The following is a 23,269-nucleotide window of genomic DNA, read 5'->3' as shown; positions in this document are numbered from 1 at the left end:
CCTGAGCATTTCATGTTTGAACTGTTAAGATGATCTGGAATAGAGGAACGGCCAGCTCTCAAGTAGTTGTGGAATTCTGCTGCATATGTTTCCAGGTGCTCAACGATTCCCCGGCGCAATTTCATGTGTCCATTCTCACTTCCTGAAATGGCATAGGATAAAGAAACAATTGCCATCACCTGCAATTGATTTAGTTTCACAGACTCTTCCCATAGCTGGCATTTCCTGAGGTGGCAGCTGCTTTGTATTCTCACTTCTCACACCCATCTGTGAACAAAGTCTTCCTTTTGTCACTGCACTCAGTGGCTTGTATGGAAATGACATCTTGGATACATTTGTTATCTCAACATCTGTATTTTTATCAGTGTCATTGCCATGTGATGTGTTCATAGCACTTACTGGTTGTGGGCTGTTTGCAATTGTCTGCACATCAGAATTGGTTACTTCAAAGGAATCTCTCTTCTTTTGGTCACATGTTCATACAAGGAGTTGGTGCATGTAGCTGGTCTCTTACTGGTATGTTCTCCCTTCAACACAGCACTGTAAAGTGGTCTCTGTATTTGGCTTTTGTTGACATTGCTGTCTTTTACATTGTCTTCCTTGGTGGTTGGCATGTCGCAATGTTGCACCTTGTCGCCAGTGATTCTCACCGTGACTCCTCTGACCTCAAATGGCATGTCTTCAAGTGTGCGGAAATAAGGAAGCAGTTGTTGGGCCAGCTTCTCCAGGTGCTCATACAGCGCTCTGTAGTCAGAGTGATAAACAACCACAGCTTTACCTGTCTTTCCATCCACATGACCTTGACTGTTGGGTTTGTGAGGATCAAATACAGCAAAATGGCCGCACTGCTTGACAACCACACGTGTTACTACCAAAAGTGACAAAGCAGGCATCATGATCCATCAGTGCTCTTTGGATTGCTATGTCCAGTGGTACATTAATATCTCTCATATCTGAATCATCAGGCTCATCAAAAACACCAACCGCGCCACTGAAAGCTGGACCACAATTTATTGAGAAGTGTGCATCTTTCATTACATATGCATTTGGCAACTCATCAAGAAGCAGATATCCACTTTTCCCACTTATTTGACCACCATCTTTAAGAGTAGTGTACAACTTGTTGCCTTCAAGAACAGTGTCAACATCATTACTCTTCCTGTCATTACTCCAGGTTGTTATGCTTTTCAACTCATTCATCATCACTGCTGCTAAACTGTTAGCTACACACTGTTTACCTGCATTATCCCCAAATTGGTAGTGGAGCTGTGAGAATGACCCTTGTACAAAAAACTTTACAGGTGCTTGGGCCATACTGGTTTCAGCAGGAGCACTTTCATCAGGATGGTTTTCTGCAAGCTTGGATTCAGCAGTAGGTGCCTCAACAGCTTCAGTCATGGTGGCAGGGACATGCATTCCAACACACTGCTTACGGACAGGAATATCAGACATGTGATTATTCTGTTCAGGAACATTGCCAAAGTTGGGCAGAGATTGAGCAGAGGGAGGCAGAGAGTGATCAGAGACAGGCAGAGGTTGTTCAGAGGTTTTCAGAGGTTTTTCAGGGGTTTTTTCAGAGTTTTGCGCTTTTTCAGCATATTTCAGAGTATTCTCAGAGTTTTTGCTCGCTATCACAGCGTACTGGTGGGGATGGATTTCTCCAGTGCCCAAGCCAGGGTCATCGGGGGAAGGCGGGACACTGGACTGCTTGCGGGCAGCCCAGGTCTTCCTCATGTGCTCAGCACGAAGGTTCACCTTGCGTGGCATCTGAAAGACACATGGACAAAGCGACCAATTATTTATTACAATACTTCTATTCCCACATCATTACTCATAAGTGTGACTCTGAATTCACTTGCAATCAGTGTGATTCAACACTATTTCTTTTTTTTATTTACATGTTGATGACAATACAATGACAGTGGGAACAAACAAGATGCATCATCCCATGGGTACTTGTATGCGTGTCTGTTCTTGTACACATGCTTGGGGAAAAACTGAGGTATATGCATAATAGCACAATACAATATGATTTAATAATATAACCATGTAATGTACTATGATATAATGTAATATAGTATAACAGCCTAGTACACTGTGATCTAATAGAACATGACAACATGGTTTAAATGTTCAACGAGCTGACATGAAAACTCATGAATTCATCCACTGGGTCATGAAATTATGTTCGTCAATGACATTAATTTATAAAGGAAATGTGTAGTATCAGACAACACAAAACAACCATAGCTCATTTTATTGACATATAAAACACTGTTGACTTCATCAGCATCACAAGCTTAATCACTTTCTAGATGTGTGATCACTATGGATATTAATCAACAACCTATACGATGTACTTCACTCATATAGTAAGGATGGACAAAACATTGAATTATAAACCATAGCACTGCAATGCTGTGTATGAAGTACTTGTGTTATGTACTTTTTACTACCCTACATGCATCTTACATCTTTAGTTATTACTAGTTGTTTTCCAGTTACAACAATTCTTGACTAATCTTTAATATGTGCCTTTCAATTTAAATCTTTCTCATAAAATGAAGGATCAAGTGATCCTTCCAGGGTGGCTGTGAGGGCACGATGGGTCATCCATTTTCACATGATTGGGGTTAAAGTCCTGGATCCTCCTGTCCACATGTTGAGGTTAACACTCAAAAACACTGAACCTTAAATACCTCCTGATGGTTAATCAGCCCCTATCATGGTAATCTGCTTTCATCAATGTGTAAATGTGTATCTGAATGATACCCAAAATGATTAAATGTTATGGGTAAAAGTGCTCAATAAATGCAGTCCCCATTTACCTTAACATGTTGACAAAGCTGCCTTACATCTTATGCTAAATGAACTATTCAACCTCTTCATTTGAATTGGCATGAAAACCAGGCTGTTTTGGGGAGCTCCGAAAAGGTTAACTTCTTAGAACAGGCACGTCCAAACTATTTCATGGTGGGCCGGTGTGGCTGCAGCACTTTTGTCCAATCAAGCATCAGCATACCAGACTTGACTCATTTAATCAGCTGATCTCAGTCCTCAGAGAGTTCAATGGTCAACCTTTGTGCTCTTAGTCGGTTGGAACAAAAAACAGCAGCCACACAGCTATTTGAGGAAGAGTTTGGACATGCCTGTCTTAGCACAATCCTAAACATGCACAAAAAAATGCAACATACACACTGATAGTGTTAATCCAAAGACATCACATAATAGTACCACTCACAGAGAACATCAGAAAGAAACTGACATGTCACAAAAGTATAAGTCTTCAAAATACATCCCAAGGCACAGAGGATTGGTGAAAAAAATGAATAAAATTCCTTTATTTTACATGGCAGTCATTTTTAAAGGTACACTTGTGTAACTTCTCCTGTTATCTACTCATGAAAATCAATTATTACGTTCAAAATTATGTTTTTTATTAATCAGTAATTACCCCCATCAACAAACTGAAGTGTTCTCTGAATTTGCCATTCATATCATTCATATATACATGCAAGCGTGGAAGCTCGGTGCTGGCAGCCATGTCGTGTCGCCATGTTTTTACGTTCAGTGGCAGCATGACGGTAGGAAACCACGGAAACTCACCGGAGACACCGGAGCTGTTGGCTCAGGTCGAAGTGGTGTCTGTGAAAAGTCACTGCGGTGCAGTGAAGAGGAACGGAGCTAATGCTAATGCTAACAATAATGCTGCTTTCAGGCGCAGTCGGGCACAAAGCCGTCAGTAACAAACCAGATGTCATTTTAGTCACGGAAGTCGAGAGAAAGCTGGTAAAACGTGGGTCAGGTAAATAATAAGACATCGCCATGACAACATATTGTCACGTGTATTGTTTAGCCTCGTGCTGACGGACCACTTGTTTACATAGAGGCTTGTTTATGCCGTTACGTGCAGCAGCTGTCTTCCGTATGCAGCCTTACCAATTTCACGTGAACGTAGCATGAAAAATACGCCTGAATTGCTTGCGATATACAACCACAATGCTAGATGGGAGTAAATCCTACACAATATACCTTTAAAAATACAGCAAACACAATGTGACCAGCACTGTCTTCAATAGGGCTTTTCTCAGCAGAGAGTTATACACCTGCAAACAATTATTCTAATCAACTGAAGGAAGTTAATAACAATAATACAATAAAAAAAATATGACACAAAGTTTCATTTATTTATTATCTAATGTAAGATCTAATGACCAATCATGACCAGTTCTCCATTCCATAACACATTTAACAGAATCTATTAAATTCTGTATTCTGGTATGTGAAAACTGTTCATGATAATAATCAACAAAGTGTGTGTGAACACTCATATTTTGTTGAATTTTATTTTTTATTTGCTTATTTACTAATTATGTTCATTTTTCTTTCATACTTTTACACTGACAAGGAAACTCCTTCCTTCAGTTCATCAGAGTGACTGGTTGCAGGTGTGTAACTCACTGCTGAATAAAGCGCTGATGAAGACCAGTGGTGGTCATAACACGTTGCTGGTCACAAACACACTTTAAAAACTATTGCCATGTAAAATAAAGACATTTAAAAGTCCCCCCCCCCATCAATCATAGAATCTGCTTTGCAATATTTTTCTAGAACTTACACTATGGTGTGATAATTTAAACTCTCAAAAAACTTGAATTTTTCATTAAGTACATTCTGATAAGACTAAATTACTTTTACTCAGGTCAGGTATTACTACTTTTAAAAGTATAAGAATCCTTCTTTCACCACCATTCATACATACCTGTATGTTTGTTGAGGCAAGTTTTCACAAATCACAATGTTGATAGAAGATACCCATGGAAAAAGAAAATGAACTAATCAGTGACATGCAGTAGGGATGAAGAAGGGCAGTTATCATTTTGTCAGTTGCTGCATACTTGTGTGACATGCACAAGATATATACACACACATCTCCTTCTTGGCATTTGTAGTTACAAACTTGAAGTCCTTTGATGCTCATTAATTATTAACATGAGTAACACAGACAACCGGCAACCTCATGTAGGTAAGGCCTCTTAAATTTTTAATCCAGGCAGCAGTACAAAGATGTGTTTCACTCTGGTTTTGAAACTGCATAAGTTATGGCGTTGTCCATGGATTAGCAATTTTGCTCCTGAAATGCCTTGTACCAGAGCCCACATATTAAATTGGCATGTTAATAATTTCAAAAAGGGCATATTTAGTTTAGGGGTCTTTAAGATCATAAGAACCCTTCTGTCACCACCGTTCATACATACCTCTAAGTTTGTTGAAGCAAGTTTTCAGATCTTGATGTTGACAGAAGATACCCATGGAAAAAGAAAATGAACCGATCATTGACAGACAAAACCTGCATCAACACATGCTCATGTGACATGGTTATGGGCTGAAATATGTGCCACCAGAAACTGAATTTGAATCATTTATATCTGAATTTGAATTACATAATTCGAATTTGTATTGTTTAATTTGAATCATTGCATTGTAAAACTGAATCTGAATAGTATAATTTGAAATTGAATTTATTAGTTTGGAACTGAAATCCAATAAACTTGAAAATGTATGTAAGATTATGAAAATTCAACTCTATATATTTTCACATTCAGTTCTCAAAATTCAATTTCAATTCACTGTGACCGACATCCGGGTAGTTGAGGAAGAGCAATCGAGCGCAGATACACAGCAGAGCTCCTCTTCGGCCAGTCAGCACCTACGTTTTTGGTCACGTCACTTTTTGCCACCTGCCATGAAACGGAGGAAGAAGCGCTTGACCCACAGACTAGCTTGACATGGATGAGGCTGAGACAAATACGGTAAGTATTAAGTAAGACAGTTTTCCATATATTTTAATGATCTTTTGTTTAACTGTTGTTAATGTTATAGCTATTTTGCAGAATTGTTTCCTTTCGCCAGCGAGCATAAACAACCCTAAAGCAACATAGGCTAACTACGGTCGCTACCTGACTCCCAAGTCTATCTAAAAAGCGAATGAACAGAAAATATCTAAACATATGGATGCTTGTGTATACACATCTGATTTCAGACTGGACTAGAGTAGTTGCTACTTTACACCAATAGATCACGGTAGCAACTTTTTCCCCGTTGTCATGGTGACCACTGTAGTTTAGAGGAAGTCAGGGTAATGTCAGTGCAGGCCAGCGGGCGACTGGGGAGGGGGGACATTCGTACTTCACCACGGTATGGAGCAACTGGCCCTAGTGTGAGTGCACTGTAAACTGTAGCGACTTTGACCCTGACCGGACTTTCTCTAAATTACAGTGGTCACCATGACAATGGGGAAAACAGCAACCGTCACACTACCTGTCACTACCACCATCTACTGGCGTGAAGTAGCAACTACTCTAGTCCGGTCTGAAATCAGATGTGTATACACAAGCATCCATATGTTCAGATATTTTCTGTTCATTCGCTTTTTAGATAGACTTGGGAGTCAGGTAGCAACCGTAGTTAGCCGATGTTGCTTTAGGGTTGTTTATGCTCGCTGGCGAAAGTAAACGATGTTACAAAATAGCTATAACATTAACAACAGTTAAACAAAAGATCATTAAAATATATGGAAAACTGTCTTACTTAATACTTACCGTATTTGTCTCAGCCTCATCCATGTCAAGCTAGTCTGTGGGTCAAGCGCTTCTTCCTCAGTTTCATGGCAGGTGGCAAAAAGTGACGTGACCAAAAACATAGGTGCTGACTGGCCAAGAGGAGCTCTGCTCCTGCTGAAAATATATAGAGTTGAACTTTCATAATCTTACATACAGTTTCAAGCTTATTGGATTTCAGTTCCAAACTAATAAATTCAATTTCAAATTATACTATTCAGATTCAGTTTTACAATGCAATGATTCAAATTAAACAATACAAATTTGAATTATGTAATTCAAATTCAGATATAAATGATTCAAATTCAGTTTCTGGTGGCACATATTTCAGCCCATACATGATGCACAACTGAAAAATTAAACAGCATGAGAAACAGTAACATTTTAATCACACCACATTCAAGAAGACTGATTAAAACATGTTGACACAAAAGTGACAAGCACAGTCAACGCTGATTGTGCATAATCATATTAATATAATTATAATGTATTATAATTTAAGTATAAACTGAATGTGTAATGATTTGGGGAAATAACACATATTGATATTATTTGAGTTAAGCCATTCCCTATTGGAACAAACATTTAGCCACTTGCTTACATTGTTTATTTACCATTAATAAGTAAAAGGCACAATAACATAAGTGGGTATCTATTATAAAATGCTGACATCTTGATATTCTAATTCAACAAAGAGTTAATATTTCCCCCTCAAGTGTATTTGGAACTGTATGTTTTTTTTCTGAATAACCGAGCAAAAACCTTATTAAGCTAACTGAATAATACTGATGCTTTCTGGCATAGCTTGTTTCTCTGCCACCGTCCGTTACACTGTAGGTAACACTCTTCTGCTCGCAGGGAGGAAGGGGGGGGTACAGGGTAATGCTATTGCTTAATCCACAGCTGCTTTGCTAAGTGAAGCTATTGGGCTGACTGAGGGATAGCGATGCTGTGGCTAAAAAGGCAGCTGCCCAGGCGAAGACACTCGGTTCGCAGGGCGTATGCATAGCGATACTACCGCTAGCACGTAAGCTAATGCTACGGATAGCACGTAAGCTAATGCTACCGCTAGCACGTAAGCTAATGCTACCGCTAGCACGTAAGCTAATGCTACGGTTAGCACGTAAGCTAACGCTGGATTAGCACGTAAAATAAAGCTAGGTTAGCACGGAAGCTAATGCTATCGCTAATAAACGCAGTCGTACATGTTAAAACTGCGTCACGGTCTTTACAACTGCGTTGGTTTACTTCAGTGTCATCACATACACACCATAAACACACTCCGTTATCATATAGGTGGCTTCCAGCGATTTTTGTCAAGCATGGTTAAATGTATAATCTTGTGAGAGCAAAGACTGCCATGTGCGACTTACCTCTTCGAAGTCAAGTCCAAAAAGGAAGTTGATCGGACTGTAGCCACAGTTTATCCAGACCACACGTGACTGTTAATAAACTGTAAATAAAATCTTATTTATAAAATCTTTCTTTCTTTCTTTCTTTCTTTCTGTTCAACTTAAAATATTACATACTAAAACATTGCCTTAGTCAATAGTACAATGAACAAATTATATCAGGATTTGGAGCCTTTTTACTTTCACGTTACATTTTGTATTTCTTACAAATTTTTATTTAATTAGTCAAATTAGATTAATTGGATAGAAGACTACTAATATTAATAATAATAATAATAATAATAATAATTTATTGTGGGAAAACTTACATTTATTCACTCAAAAGATTATTCCACAGATAATTTTAGTAGCAGAACATGTAAAAATAAATGTTGTAAGGGTTTTGTTTGTTGGTCAAAAACAGCATAGTTCATCTTGATAACATCCAAAAGCTGTCTGTTCTCAATTTTTCTGTGGAATCTCCTAATTACAGTGGGTATTGTAGCAAAAGTAGCCAAATGGCTGAGTAGATTTTTTGGAAAAACATAAACCCTCAAAAGACGAATGTTGCACCGATGCAATGTTTGACAAAACATCAAACAACTTCTAAACCGTTTATGATAGAGACAAGCTGTAAACGGCACTTGATTCGCCGGATTCTCCGCTTTCCAAGGGTCCTTGAATGTTGCATCTACGACCGGAAGTATCGGCACAGGGTCCGTGTATTTCCGTGGTACGGAAACAGAGCTAACCAAGCATAACACCGACGCTAGATCGCACGCGGTATCGACGCGACGCTTGCACATGTCTCACAAAACATCAACAAAACATGACAACTTCCGAACCGTTTATGATAGAAACAAGCTATAAACAGCATCTGAATCGTGAGATTCTCTGCTTTCCGAGGGTCACTGAACTATGCCTTTTTGACAACAAAGCCTGTGTGTAATCACGTGATTATCATGTGACGCCAGAGGCACGGGAGTGAGATAATACTCTGCTGGCCTCTTTTCCGTTCATCACCATCATCATTATTATTATTATTATTATTATTATTGTTATTATCATCATTAATATTATTATTTCATCTTTTATAATAATTATTGTGACTATTCTGAAGCACTTTGTTACCTGTTTGTTATTTGTTTTATTATTACTATCTTCATTATGATGAATCATTTGTCTTCAGAAAGTTGCCATTTCAAGACAAAAAAAATAAATAAAAAAAAAATCTGGTCTTCCATTTATCAACAGATTGGCCATTTTCCAACATATATATAACACTTCTATGAGAGCCAAAGTCATTTAAGTCATTAATTATTGTTGGTATATGAAAATGTTGACAAAATCTACATTTATTGTTCCTGTTAGTTGCTGATGTTTAGTATATTGTGTGTGTATATGAGGTCTTTAGTGGTAAAGTCCACCTCAATTAGCTGTAACTCACAGAAGAAAAAGGGTATTTGCACAAAACTTCACATGTAGCTTCAAAACACCGAATTACAACTTTTCACATTGAAAAAAAAAATGCCCTGGTTGACTGAAATATTCAACAAAACACAAGTTTTCTTTACTGGGAAATTTAATTTTTTTGTGAAATATGGCATGCTCATTCAAAGGTCATGCATAAATGTGATTTTACACTGCATCAGATAAAATGGTAGATTTTCCTGAATATGGTGTATAATACTTGTACTACCTGAAAAATAAGCTCAATATGGACAAAATATAGAACTATTTCCAGGCGTTTTTAGGTTGGGTTAGTCTTTTAAGAGCTGCACCCAAATAGTGTAATGTCAGCAGCAGATCTAGGAGAGCTGTGGTCTATGACACTATTGTGTTCATATGGCGCCCCCTGATGGAGAATATTTAGATAATCCACGATGTGGCGAATATAGGATACATGAACAGAAAGCAGCGGTTGTGTGCAAATGCTGGCATTAAAGAGAACAGTCCATACATCCAAAAAAAAGCAAAGTGTCCTCCTTTTCTTTATTACGAGACTCAGATACATTAGCTAGGTACAAATAGGATAGGCCCAGTACTCTATGTCATTGTTTTCTCTCTGCTCAATTCCTACAACATTGCTTTTTGTGTTTATCTTTCTTAACCCCACCTGAACAACCACTAGTCTATAAAAATGTTATGTAATGTTTTATGTTTCCAAATCAAATGAAATCAAAATGATAGTAGGCCTATTTACCATATTGTTCAACCAGGTGAAGTTCCAAAACATAGGCTAATCTGTGGCATTTTAATAAATCTAAAATAGGCCTACATGTGCCGCAGTCTTCAAGGGTAAAAAATGTCCTGACATCATGTTTGTTTCACTTATGTTGTAGGATGGGAAGTCATCAATTATTAGCAAAACTCACAGAGTGAGAGAGACCTGCAATGTCTGTTTGTCAGTCTGTCAGACTGTCCTGGCCATAATAGTATTAAACTTAAAATCTGCACCATATCATTAATGATTAACAAGACTGAGTAACTACATTGGAGTTGGAACCCAGGATCAACTGTGTGAACATACAAGGAGTTATACATGTAAGCAGAAAGGAGAGTGGAGAGAAACATAATGTAAAGAGAAAGCTTGGGGAAATGACATGCAGTAATCATTTTGTCCATCGCTTTTTACTTGGGTGACATGCATAAGATTTGTCTACTTCTCATGAAAATTGTGTCATATAACACACGCGGCCTGCGTCTAGGACACAATGCAGCAGATAAGGCACGGCGACTTGTTGTTGACAAACTCCTTGAGGAAACTGACATTCTTTGTCTACAAGAAACTTTTCTTGCTAAACAGGACCTGGACAAGCTTAACTCTGTTCATAGTAACTTCCATGGGGTGGGGGAGTCAACCACAGATTTGAGCTTGGGGTTAGTTCAAGGCAGAATACCTGGAGGTGTGGCCATTATGTGGCATAAAAAATATGACCCTCTGATCAGTGTGATTAGATTGAGAGTAGACTGGTGTGTTGCAATAAAAGTTTCTTATAATGGTAATGTTCTTATCATTTTGAATGTTTTCACACCTTATGAATGTTCCAGTAACGAGGACGAATATCTTCAAAAGCTTGCTTTTATTGGCTCTTTTATTGAGGAAAATGAATGTACCCGTATTTATGTAATGGGTGATTTGACTGCAGATATCTCTGATAGGAAGTCTGTGTTTGGCCGATACTTAGTTGAATTTTGTCATGATAATAAGCTCTTGTTAACAAGTAAGATCCATTTGCCAACAGATAGCTATACATATGTCAGTGAGGCTTGGAATACAACATTCTGGCTAGATCATTGTGTAAGCACAGCTGATGCCCATGAATGTGTGGATAAAGTTGAGATTTTGTATGGGTTTGCAACAACGGACCACATGCCTGTCTCCATTATGCTCAATGTAGAAAACCTACCTACAATGACCATGGATGATAATCAGGGTAATCATGGTGGGAAAATTGAGTGGGCTAAACTCTCAGAAAACGACCTGCTACATTATCATGACTTGACTGAGAAGACCATAGGTAACATTGAAATTCCATATGATGCCATAATGTGTGATAATTTCAACTGTGGTAAGCCAAATCACAAAGAAGAGCTATGTGTACTATATGACAGAATTGTGCAGGGTCTGAATGAGGCTAGTAAACCACTCATTCAGAGAAAAGCAAAGAAGTACAGCTTCAGGCCAGGCTGGAATGAGTATGTGGATGAACTCCACCAGCAAGCCAGAGAAGCTTTTAAAAATTGGGTTCTCGCTGGTAAATCAAGGCATGAACCTGAGAGTGAAATTAAAAAGAAAGCTGTTGCTAGGTTCAAATATGCAGTACATTATATTAAGAGGAATGAACTGACTCTGAGAGCAAATGCATTGGCTAGGAGTATGCAACAAAATGATGTTAATGATTTTTGGAATGAAGTCAAGATTATGAATCATAGTAAAATACCTTTGTCCTCCAGTATGGAGGGGGTAAGTGGCAGTGTACATATTATGGAATTATGGAGAAGACATTACATGGATCTTTTTAACTGTGTTAAAAGTGATGTTTTTACTGTTGGTGATGTATCTCATGATAATGTGGTCATAAGGCCTGATGATATAAGTTACGCAATTGGGAAATTGGCTTTAAACAAATCTTGTGGCCTTCATCTGATCTCTGCAGAGCATTTGAAATTTTCATGAATGAAATTTTCATTTTCAAGAATGAATGAATGAGTGAATGAATGAACTAGAAAATTTCACATGAAATTTTGAGTGTGCCTGATGCTCGCTGCCAACTAGTATCCCCATACCAATATGCTAATTATCAATAGCAGTAAATGTATCACTGTGTGTCTGTGTGTGTGTGCATGCCTGAATGTGTGTATGTTCACGTGCTGTCGCGTGTTTGTGTATGTGTGAGTCTGTTTGTCTGTCTGTGTGTATGTCCACTTACAGATAGAAAAACAGCTTAACTTAACAGCTAATCACCAGTTGGCAATGGCACAGTCAAATTTAAATACACCAAGAAAAGGCAGAAACTGAGCCAAAAGTTCCTCTCAAACTCCAACTGTTTAATGAAAACCGTAAGTGCTACAGATACAAAAAGCACACCGTGAGCGAGAGGACAGGATGCGAATCACAAAGGTGTAAATTTCATTCTGTGGTGTGAAAAATGAGGCCAGAGCCATGATGGACATAAGTGGAATGGTCTGCTTTCTTCCAGAAATTTGGGCTCTCACTTAACATGGGAGTGAATGGGGCAGTTGGTTGGACTTGTTGTCCTTTTAGACCACCTGCAGCCAAAACCCTAAATCCATTTTCTTCAGCAGTCGCACCTCTGCAACCAGAACGTCTTTTCCTACAATTTGGTGTACAATTTGTGTATGTAGAGTGAACGATGTGGCCGCACCAGTGAGTTTAAGAGAAAATTTCTTGATGATTGCAGAGGTGCTGTGCACTCTAGCGATGACATCACCCACTCTAACTCTCAACATTCCACGCAATACACACCCATTATAAATTCTGAGAAGGGCTGAAAATTTCATGATTTTTAAACAGCTGGTGTAGAAAAACTAAAAGAGATATGGAAAATATGAATCAGTCACTGAAAGTCGATGGCAATGTCAACATTTCAGAGTTGGAATGGAGTTTCTACGTGAATGTATGAGTTGGTGAAGTGTGGGTGAAGATGAGTGAGTTTGAAGGATTTTCTCATTGACTTCCATTATAACCAAGTTTCAGAAAATGCTGAATATTTTGGAAAGTTTGAATGGGTTTGAAAAGTTGAATCATATGTAAAAAGTCAAGGAATTGCTGAATATTTTCCAGTTTGAATGGAGTTTCTAGCTGAAAGTATGAATTTGTAGTTACCGTTTGAAATTTTGTGATTTTTGAAGATTCCGTAATTCATTTTCAATGGGAAAACGGTTTGGGGAAAAAAAACGGGAATATCTGGGAATGGCGGTGGCGCCCCCTATGTACCAATCTCAAAATCTTTTTTTGGGTGTGTTCTTGGTCCCCTTCTGATGATATGTACCCAGTTTTGTGACGATGGGAAAAACGGTTAACATTTTACAGCCGATATTCGCTAAGCCCCGCCCTTTCCAAGGACACTTTGCTTGACGGCAGCCGTGTTTTTCGTCCGATCTTGCTCATTTATAATAGAAATGAGTGTCTCGGTCCCCCGATGCCTCATACCAAGTTTGGTGTTGATAGCACAAATATTTCAAAAGCTTATTCATTTTACTGTTTTTAACATTATTAAAATTAGCAAAAATACTGTGAGGGCGGCATTCATGGTGCAAGAGGCTTTTTTGTAGAGGACTATCAGGAGGATGTGTGTGTAAAATTTCAAGTCAAAAGCACTTGTGGTGCGGCGGGCAGAGCCTTTCAAGGTTTACACTCTATGTTATAGCACACCCATAAGGCCGATTGGGACCAAATTTTTCTAGCAGTATTTGGATGTCATTGATAGTCCATGTACCACGTTTCATGTCCTTAGGTCCTTCCAGCTGGTCATAAATTAATAAAACGCAAATTATGACGGTTAATGACGAATAGGCCACGCCCACTTTCACCTATCAACATGGCACTCAAGATATTAATTAATAGCCACCCCTAGAGCATGCATACCAAATTTGGTGAAATTCCATCCAATGGTCTTTGAGATACAGATGTGTGGCATTTATAGCGCCCCCTATAGGCTGAGCTCAAAATGCTTTGGTAGGCAGCTTCCAAGTCTCATTGTGGACCTACCCACCAAGTTTGGTGATAATAGGTCAAAGGGTGTGGGAGTTATGGCCAATCAATTCTAAGCTCCGCCCACAGCCAAGATTCATTGGTCCGTGGCGGCCATGTTTTTTGACCAATCTGGCTCATTTGTAATAGAAATGTGTCTTGTCATCCCCCAAAGCGGTGTACCAAGTTTGGTGTTGATGGAGTCAAAATTGTAAAAGTTTATGTCATTTTACTGTTTTTCAAATTATGCAAATTAGCAAAAAATTTAGTAGGCGGAGCTTAATGGTCCTTGAGGCTTTTTTGTAGAGGACATTGAGCTGGACCTGTGTGTCAAGTTTCAAGTCATTCGGACTTATGGTGTGAGGGGCGTGGCCTCCCAAAAAAGTCATTTTTAAGCCTTAATTACAGCGCCACCATATGGCCAACTGGGCTCATATTTTAATAAAAGTTGATGCACATCATTTCCAATCATTGGGCCAAGTTTCAGGTTTCTGGCTCATTCCAGCTCACGGGAATTTCAGCTCAAGCGGCAGACAACAAAAAATAATAATAATAATAAACCGGTACAATCTTAGAAGGGTTCTACCCCTTCGGGGTTAGAACCCTAATAAACCGGTACAATTTTAGAAGGGTTCTACCCCTTCGGGGTTAGAACCCTAATAATAATAGTAATAATAAATCGGTACAATCTTAGAAGGGTTCTAACCCTTCGGGGTTAGAACCCTAATAATAATAATCATAATAATAATAATAAACCGATACAATCTTAGAAGGGTTCTACCCCTTCGGGGTTAGAACCCTAATAATAATAATGATAATAATAATAATAATAATAATAATAAACCGGTACAATTTTAGAAGGGTTCTACCCCTTCGGGGTTAGAACACTAATAATAAACCGGTACAATCTTAGAAGGGTTCTACCCCTTCGGGGTTAGAACCCTAATAATAAGAAACCAGTACAATCTTAGAAGGGTTCTACCCCTTCAGGGTTAGAACCCTAATAAGCATTTTTCTCAGCTATTGATAAATAATTATTTATTTGATGTTTTGCATGCGGTCAGTGAACATCTGGATGACTCCTGTGATGTAGACCGAGTCGATGTTCCTCTTCTGCAGCTGGTTAAACAGCATGTCCACGTGTGGCATGATCTTGTGAAACAATGCCAGGAAAAAGCAGAAATCCTCATCTTCCAGCATTCTCACAAAGCCCCCGGCCTCTCTGACAGTTAGAGGATTAAAGTCACCAGAGTCTGTGATTGTCTGGAAACACTGAAGGAGGTCATCCCTGTGCTCATACACGGTGTTAACAGCACGACTGTGGAAGTTCCACCTGGTTGTCGAAGTTCTAGGAAGTCTGTGTGCCACCACTTGATCAAGCACACTGGTTCGCTTGAATGACTGGGAGAAGAATGCAGCAAATCCACCAAGGTCTGAAAAGAAAGTACTGATCCTGGGGATGTGAGATGTTGTCTGCTGCATGATGAGGTTGAGCTGATGGGCATAGCAGTGGACGTAGTGTGCACTTGCGTACACATCCCTTACTTTACGCTGTACTCCACCTGTGGCTCCCCTCATCACTGCTGCCCCATCATAGGCCTGGGCGATCAGTCTGCTCTCCTGTCCGGCAGGGAGGATGGTGCTCAGCCTCTCCAACAGTGATGTGGCAATGGTGTCAGCAGTTGCATTCTGAAGAGGGATGAACTTGAAAAAACGCTCTTGGATGTTGTTATGGGTGTCGATGTACCGTAGCACAAGCACCAACTGGCAGTGGGTGGAAATGTCAGTTGTCTCATCTGCCTGAATAGCAAGATAATCCACGTTTTTTACTTCCTCCAGAATGTGAGTTTTAAGCACTGACAGCATGCAGTCCAACAGTTCGTTCTGCACAGTCTTTGAGGTGCCTTTGAAAACCGTTGCTGTCTTCAGGTGCTCCTCCAGTACAGCATCGAGCGAGGCGACCAGATCGACTAAGCCCCTGAAAACAACTGGGTTGTCTGAGGACTCCGTCTCATTGTGGCCACGCAAAGCCAGCTCAAAAGCCCCGCAGAATTTAAGACAGTCAATTATCTTTTATCTCTGTCTCTTCGTTGTGCTTCCTCACACCAATCCTGTGACCTTCGTCCAGCTGCATCTCGATGTTAGCTTTGCCTAGCATGGCTAGCTTGACGGTGTTCTCCATATGTGCCCTCGTACACTCATGTTTCTTAATCTTCTCAGGTAAATGTTTCATGTCCCTCACTCCTGTAACCGTACATGTCGTATCTGTCCCCGCCGTTTTAAAAAGTAAACATGGGAAGCAAAATACCGCATTTACATGACTGCATCCAGCTAGCCAAGCCTTCCTGTTGTACCAATTACATGAGAAGCCTCTGGTCTACACCTTACCTTTTTCGCTGGCTTGTTGGCTAATTTTGATGTCCGGTTGATCTGGGCCGAGCTGTTTTATTTGTAATTTTTCCACCAATGTTCTCCTCTCAAATGGAATTGGAGAAGAGACCTGATTGAATTCGGGGGCTGCTGCTGAAATCCTCTGTCTTGAATGTCTGCGTTCATCATTGTCAGTGTCTTCAGATATCCACTCCATCACCAACAGACTTGGCTGGGGGCGATAAATTAATCGCCCTTTAGGCATCAGATTCGACGACGATGATTGGATAAATTTCTGTTGCTATGCGCATATCTAATGTCAGCAACAGGTCAGCAATTGGCTGTGCTGCGGCACTGACTGGGCGCTGTTTCTATCACCCCAGAAGCTCCGAAGAGGTTAGGAGATGACCCAGAAGCTATTTTCCCCTAAAATATAATGATTTATATTTTATATATGACATGTTTTGTTGCATTTTAAACACACTCATACTCGAAATAAGTGATTATTGTTAATTTTAAAAATGTTTATTAAAAAAAAAAAAAAAAATCCAAAAATACCGGGGGGGCGGCGCCCGAGCGCCCTCTATGGGCCAGCCGCCACTGCTAAGTTGTATGTTGGGACCCCCTGAAAACGAGATGATAAGTCTCAAAGGGTTTATCCTAATAAAATAACACTTTACCCTTCTCCTCTGATGAAGTAGCTCTTTAAATCTCAGGATCCAGGGCATAAACCTTGTGAGGTCTGTCCACTTCGAAAGGTGGTCAGGAACTTACTTGTGGGACATTTGTTGTGTTCCAACACTACAGCACAGAGAGAGATCTCAGCCTTCATCTCCAGGTCATCATTAGGAACTACATGAGCAGAATGCCACATCTGGATATTGGCTGGGGTTTATGTCCATCCTGAAAGAAAAGGCATACTGCTTCACTGTAGGTGCTACAGCTTGAACAGCAGTACAGTGACTATCAGTATTTATACTGTATTATAGAATTTTAGTTTAACTTCACCTCGGGCACCACCCTTCAAAACTTGAAAATGATAGCCAACTAATTGACTTAGTCTCATCAAATTTGAAACTAGATTAATGATCAAATGAATAACTACAACCCAAATTACTGCATCAATAGCTATTAAAGGTTGAGGGAATTTAGGGGTTAGGAAAGGTTGGCAGCATTCACTTTTGTACATATTAAACTGAAAGCATGTAAATTCCAATGGTACTTCTTAAAAATAGTAGCAAAAGTAAAACACACAATATGTAATCTAACTAGTGACTATATATGTGTGTGTGTGTGTGTGTGTGTGTGTGTGTGTGTGTGTGCGTGCGTGCGTGCGTGCGTGCGTGCTACATCCGTGTGTATGAGAGTGAGACAGTGGAAGAGACTGAGAGCGAGTTGTGAGTGTAAACAGACAACAAAAAAAATGGTGATATGGGTTGAAAATGGCGACTGAGGCTACATGGTCTGCAAAACAATGGCTGACAAGGGTAAACTTCAAAGATGGTAGAATCACAGATGGCTGTGAAGGTGCTGAAGGTGCAAAACCAAAATGCTGTGATGCAGGGTGGATGTTAACACATGGAGCAGCTTTTGCACTACGTTTTATGCTTCATAGTAATAACAGCCACCTTGAAACAACTGCCAGCTCTGTTAGAATTATGTTTTTTGATTTTTCTAGTGCTTTTAATACAACTAAACAACATCTCTAAGATAACAAATCAATGAATTTGAAAGTGCACAACACATTTATAATGAACAACGATTACCTTTTGTCTCGACCTCAGTTTGTCAGGCTTGATAATAAACTGTCTGACGTTATTTTGGCTAAAATACGAGCTCCACAGGAAACAGTTTTATCCCCCTTTTTATTCACACTCTATACTTATGACTATAGGCATAGTCGGGTGTAATCCTAATCCTCTAATCCTCTAATCCTCTACTGAAGGGGGCATCCCTAAAGTCTGAGATTCAAACCTATGGTGGGCATCCAGATAAGGTACACTACTAATACAAAAGCCAGTAGCTGTCTAAAAACATAGTACACACTTGTCAGTACAGAAAGCAGTGTTAGCATTAGCATAGCAGAAATTTTGACAGCAACTTTTATTCATGGTATCTCTGCCACCATTGTCCATTTCCATCAAATGAAAAACCATTATACTGTTGTGTTGTTTTCCTGTCTAGTCAGGAGTCTAGCCAGTCCAGTATAGAAGCAATTTTGACTTCATGCAACAGCGTCTGAATGAAGTGTTACCTTAAATATGTAACAGTCTAAATGCAACTTCTTGAAACTTTGAATAATTTATTGACCAAAAAGAAGAAAAAAAAATGTAGACAACACATCTTCACAATTCCTATTAAACTCAGAAGTGATCAAACAATTACACCTCTTGGTAGTAGGGAATCAAACGCAATTATATCAAATTATTTTCAAAATTCCACATATTTCCAGTGAAATTAATATAGCTATTGTAATTCACTAATAAATCAATGATTGAAAAGCTACAGATTACACTTGTTCTAAACAGACAAGTGGCAGTTAACCTGTTACTATTTTATGATCTTTAACATCAACCTGTTTCTATTTCATTATCCTTACCATTAACCCGTGTCTACTCTTGACACTGTGTATATTTTTATTTCATCATGCCACTTGTAAAGATCACTTATGAGATGGTTCATGACCAGAAGATTGATTTAAGCTTCTAAATTCACATTGAAATCACATTGCTTCTCTCATAAAATCCTATGGTTGATCCATTTCGCTTTTACACCACATAGAAACAGAACCAAAGTTAGCTTGAGAGTGGACCCAGCGGTCTCTGCCCTCTTCTTTGGTCCACAGTTCATAGCTTTTACACCAACCCAAATAAACTGGACAAACGCACAAGATTTTATGAAAATAAAGCAATCTGGTTAGATGTGAAAGCACCCTCAATCATGACTATGTCTGCTTAACATTGCAAAATATTTAATTTTGGTAGAAACATACTTAAAGCCATGGTTTTGTATTTCCAGGTTCATTGATCAGAAACTCAAATGTGATTGCTGTGGTCAGAAAGAGGTCAGACGGTTTGGGTGTTTGTGTAATTGATTGTCCTTATCCCCAAAGGAATTGAGTAAGCTATAAGTGTTAAAATCCTACAGTTGCCCCTGCTTCACAGTACTTAAGTGTACTTTTTCTCAATTGTTTTTGCAGGGTATGGGGAGATCTATCCAGTTACCTTGACTGGTAAGGTGGTGTGTGTCTTGTATGCCATGGTGGGCATTCCTCTCATGCTTCTGGTTATCCTCGATGTGGGAGACTTTCTCGCTTTGCTGATGTCCAGAGGCTATGTGCGCATTCACACCCTCTGCAAAACCCTTCGTTCCCACACCTGGTCTCGGAAGAGAGGAAAGGACCTGAGACTCGAGAACAGCACCTGTGTTTTCAGCCATAACGTTTTGGTCCATGAACCCCTCGACATCCGGCAGGTACTGCACAGCCAGGCAGATGTACGGCAAAAGTCCATCAAGCTCCAAAACAACAAAGAGATCTTTGAGAAGATTCTCATTAGGGAGAATTTACTAAGAAAAGGCCCACTGCTCAGAACCCTATCCTGTCCAGAGCTAGACCGGCTGCCACCACCTAAAAAAGGATATACCATTTGGGACTTCACGGGCTTAGGGGATGGAATGGAAATGCTGGATGTACCCTTTGTTCTGATTCTGTTTATCGTGTTTGCCTACATTTTTCTTGGCGGCTTGATTTTGCCATTGTGGGAAAAAGAATTCAAAGGCTTTGACCCCTTCTACTTCTGCTTTATCACACTCACTACCATTGGTTTTGGTGACATTGTTCCCCATCACCCTAAGTACTTCATGCTTACCTCACTCTTCATCATTGTCGGGATGGCTATCATGTCAATGGCTTTCAAGCTCGGTCAAACACGAATTGTAAGCTGCTATCGCCAGTGCATCAAGTTCATCAGCAGGGGAAATGTGGAGACGTTCCAAAATAAAGAGAATGATTAAGTCAACAAGAGAATCTCTGCCTCTTATCGAAGAGGTGTACAAGGTCACACTCCTGGTTTTGACACAGGCCCAAAACAGGAGTCTGTGTGAACTTGTGCAGTGAATTCTTTGTGCTGGCTGTTCGGTTATAAGCATGAGCAAATTAAAAAGTGTGCATGTGCCAAATGCTTTTTCCCAGTGAAGGAGGGTGATATTCAAGACGATTCCTATCAAGAAGAACTTCAAATTCTGCATATGTAGCTGCAGTATTTTGCCAAGAAATGATTATTAGATGTACTTTAGTACTATGTGGCACTTGTAATGCCTTGAGGCCAACATAGGGTGGAAATAATAGTGTTGCATTTGATTACAAGACAGAACTCTTGATTTCTTACTCCCTTCTGGGAAAACCAAATAAAATTGCCTTTTATATTCAGTTTTGTTTGTTCATTTAAACTTCACTGAATGACATGATGTCAAATGAACATGGCTGCCCACACGCTCAGCAGACACAACCCAAGCACCAGAATAAATGTTGGCAATGTACATTTCTTCAAACCAGGGACTTGTAGCATTTCTATATTATTGTGTAGAAAATATATAGAAACGTATAGGTTTTTTTGTTTCAACAATGATCATTATGTGTCCTCAGATACCTGGTTTTGGTGGCACAGTAGCCACTGGAGATGCCATCGATGTCATATTTATTGGCAACTAATTTGGTCAGGATTTTTTGTCCACTAGGTTGATTATTCATTGCACCCAAAAGCACATGAGACAAATAAAACAAAGATGTAACAGACAGGGAGGTTAAGATACACACAGTGCCAGTCCAATGTAATACATAAATTATAATGGATCTGTTTTAATTTCTTTGTTATTGTTTCACTCTTTTAAAAACTTTTTAAAACATGGCAAATATGACATACCTGTCTTAATTAAATCAATGAAATAAATATTAATTATAGTTGCAGATTAATCATCTCTGTCTGTGTTTTTCTGCCCTTTCCTCTGTTACACAAGTGTATCTCTCTCTCTTTCTCTCTCTCTCGCCATATATATATATATATATATATATACATATATATATATATATATATATATATAATATACATATGTACACATATTGTACTATATGTGTTGGTGGTGCAGGATAATATTATGGGTCATAGTTTTTTTTTCAGGTAACTTTATATTTCCAAGATAATTTGGCCTGTGCATTTATCATGGTGGGTTTGGGTCTCAGGGTTGATAAATGCACGGGCCAAAACAGTTTCAGCAGCTCACAGCTACAGCAACTATGACCCATAACATTATCCTGTACCATCAAAAGTTAAGATTACCAAATAAAATGTCACTCTACCCACTAAATGAAGTCCAACAATATGTGCTGTGACTGCATACTTAGGTTTCATTTACATGAACAATTCCATAAACCAAGACCAACAACTATGGGATACCCTAAAACAACACAACATGAATCTCAGTGGATTTTTGTCTGCAGCTCACAGCTGCTGAAATATTTACTGTAGCAGAGATACATCAGAAAGCATGTGTTCCAGATGTAACACATGCTGTCTGATATTCTAATACCTACCAGCTAAAGCTCCACATTTCCATCCCACAAAATTTCCCACTACACACTCTGACAGGGCAGGTGACCTTGCTAGAGACTAAAAACTCATATAACTTTACTTCCCCCTGGATTGGACATGAAGTTCTCCTGTGTCCTCACCTGCCAGCTTTGGCCTCACTAACTACAGCACTGTGAGGACCACCTCACAACAACAAGACAATCCGCCACAGATGATCAGATGCTGCAGCATCAGCAAAACTGTCAATCAATAGTGGACCCATCATGTTGGACCCCACAGAGACATGTTTTACTTTCTGCTAACCCTGGTCAGTCTTCAAAACAACCTTCTCTCTGGATCAAACTGTCAACCAACAGAGGACACATCAGCAGTAGACCCTACAGAGACATGCATTCCCGCTGCCAGTGCCGAGATTCTGCACAACAGATCATAAGGTATTGTTTTCTAATTTCATATGTGCTTTCTAATGTTTGGCAGTAATTATGTGTTAATTCATGCGTTCACTTTGTATAAATGTAACAGTTTTGATAACACTGTTGTCACAGCCAGGAGTATATTATTGTCATTTACGTGAACTCCTTCCCTCAGGTCTCCTTCCACTGTGATACCCCCACTTCACAGAGGAGACACTCAGGACTGCACAGAGAGCAAAACAAGTGAAAGAAGCTGAACATCATGGCAGTCTTCCTCAACTTACAAATTTTAAGAGAAAATGCACACCAAATACTCTTGAGGTGCTGATCACTGGAGGAAGATCAGTTGAAGAAAAAAGTGTCGCACACTCTGGCTTCATATGCAGTTTATTTAAATCACCGTTTTCGGCCACATGGCCTTCTTGAAGATTTGCACTGATCACAGACAAACGAAGGCTATATAGGTCAATTGGTAACAAGAGTAACAAGTAGTAACAAGAGTAACAAGAGGCCATTAAAACTTTTTTCAACAGTGACAAAAAAAATCAGATCAGATCAAGTTTAACAATATTTAGAACTGATGTTAAACTTGATCTACATATCTATAGGTAATTTTGATAAAGCAATGTGGATATTGTAAAAAATATACTGATATAAAAAAAATGTTAAT

At 39.3% G+C, this 23,269-nt stretch overlaps 1 protein-coding gene and 1 long non-coding RNA gene across 2 annotated transcripts in view; one reads left to right on the top strand and one right to left on the bottom strand.

The window, feature by feature from the left end:
• Positions 1–21,405, top strand: part of kcnk18 (potassium channel, subfamily K, member 18) — a 147,695-nt gene extending 126,290 nt beyond the window's left edge. Inside the window, exon 3 of the mRNA XM_049601234.1 lies at positions 19,798–21,405. Coding sequence (XP_049457191.1) covers positions 19,798–20,612 — 815 coding nt within the window. The 3' untranslated portion in view covers positions 20,613–21,405. The remainder of the gene's footprint in view (positions 1–19,797) is intronic.
• Positions 995–8,094, bottom strand: LOC125904034 (uncharacterized). Its single transcript, XR_007451350.1, has 3 exons — positions 7,994–8,094; positions 5,259–5,288; positions 995–1,767 (listed from the first exon to the last, which is right to left on the bottom strand). It is a non-coding gene; the product is annotated as an uncharacterized LOC125904034 (long non-coding RNA).
• Positions 21,406–23,269: the final 1,864 nt, after the last annotated feature.

This window comes from Epinephelus fuscoguttatus, linkage group LG16 (genome assembly GCF_011397635.1).
Source record: "Epinephelus fuscoguttatus linkage group LG16, E.fuscoguttatus.final_Chr_v1".
NCBI lineage: Eukaryota > Metazoa > Chordata > Actinopteri > Perciformes > Serranidae > Epinephelus > Epinephelus fuscoguttatus.
This window is presented reverse-complemented; position numbering and strand designations above follow the sequence as displayed.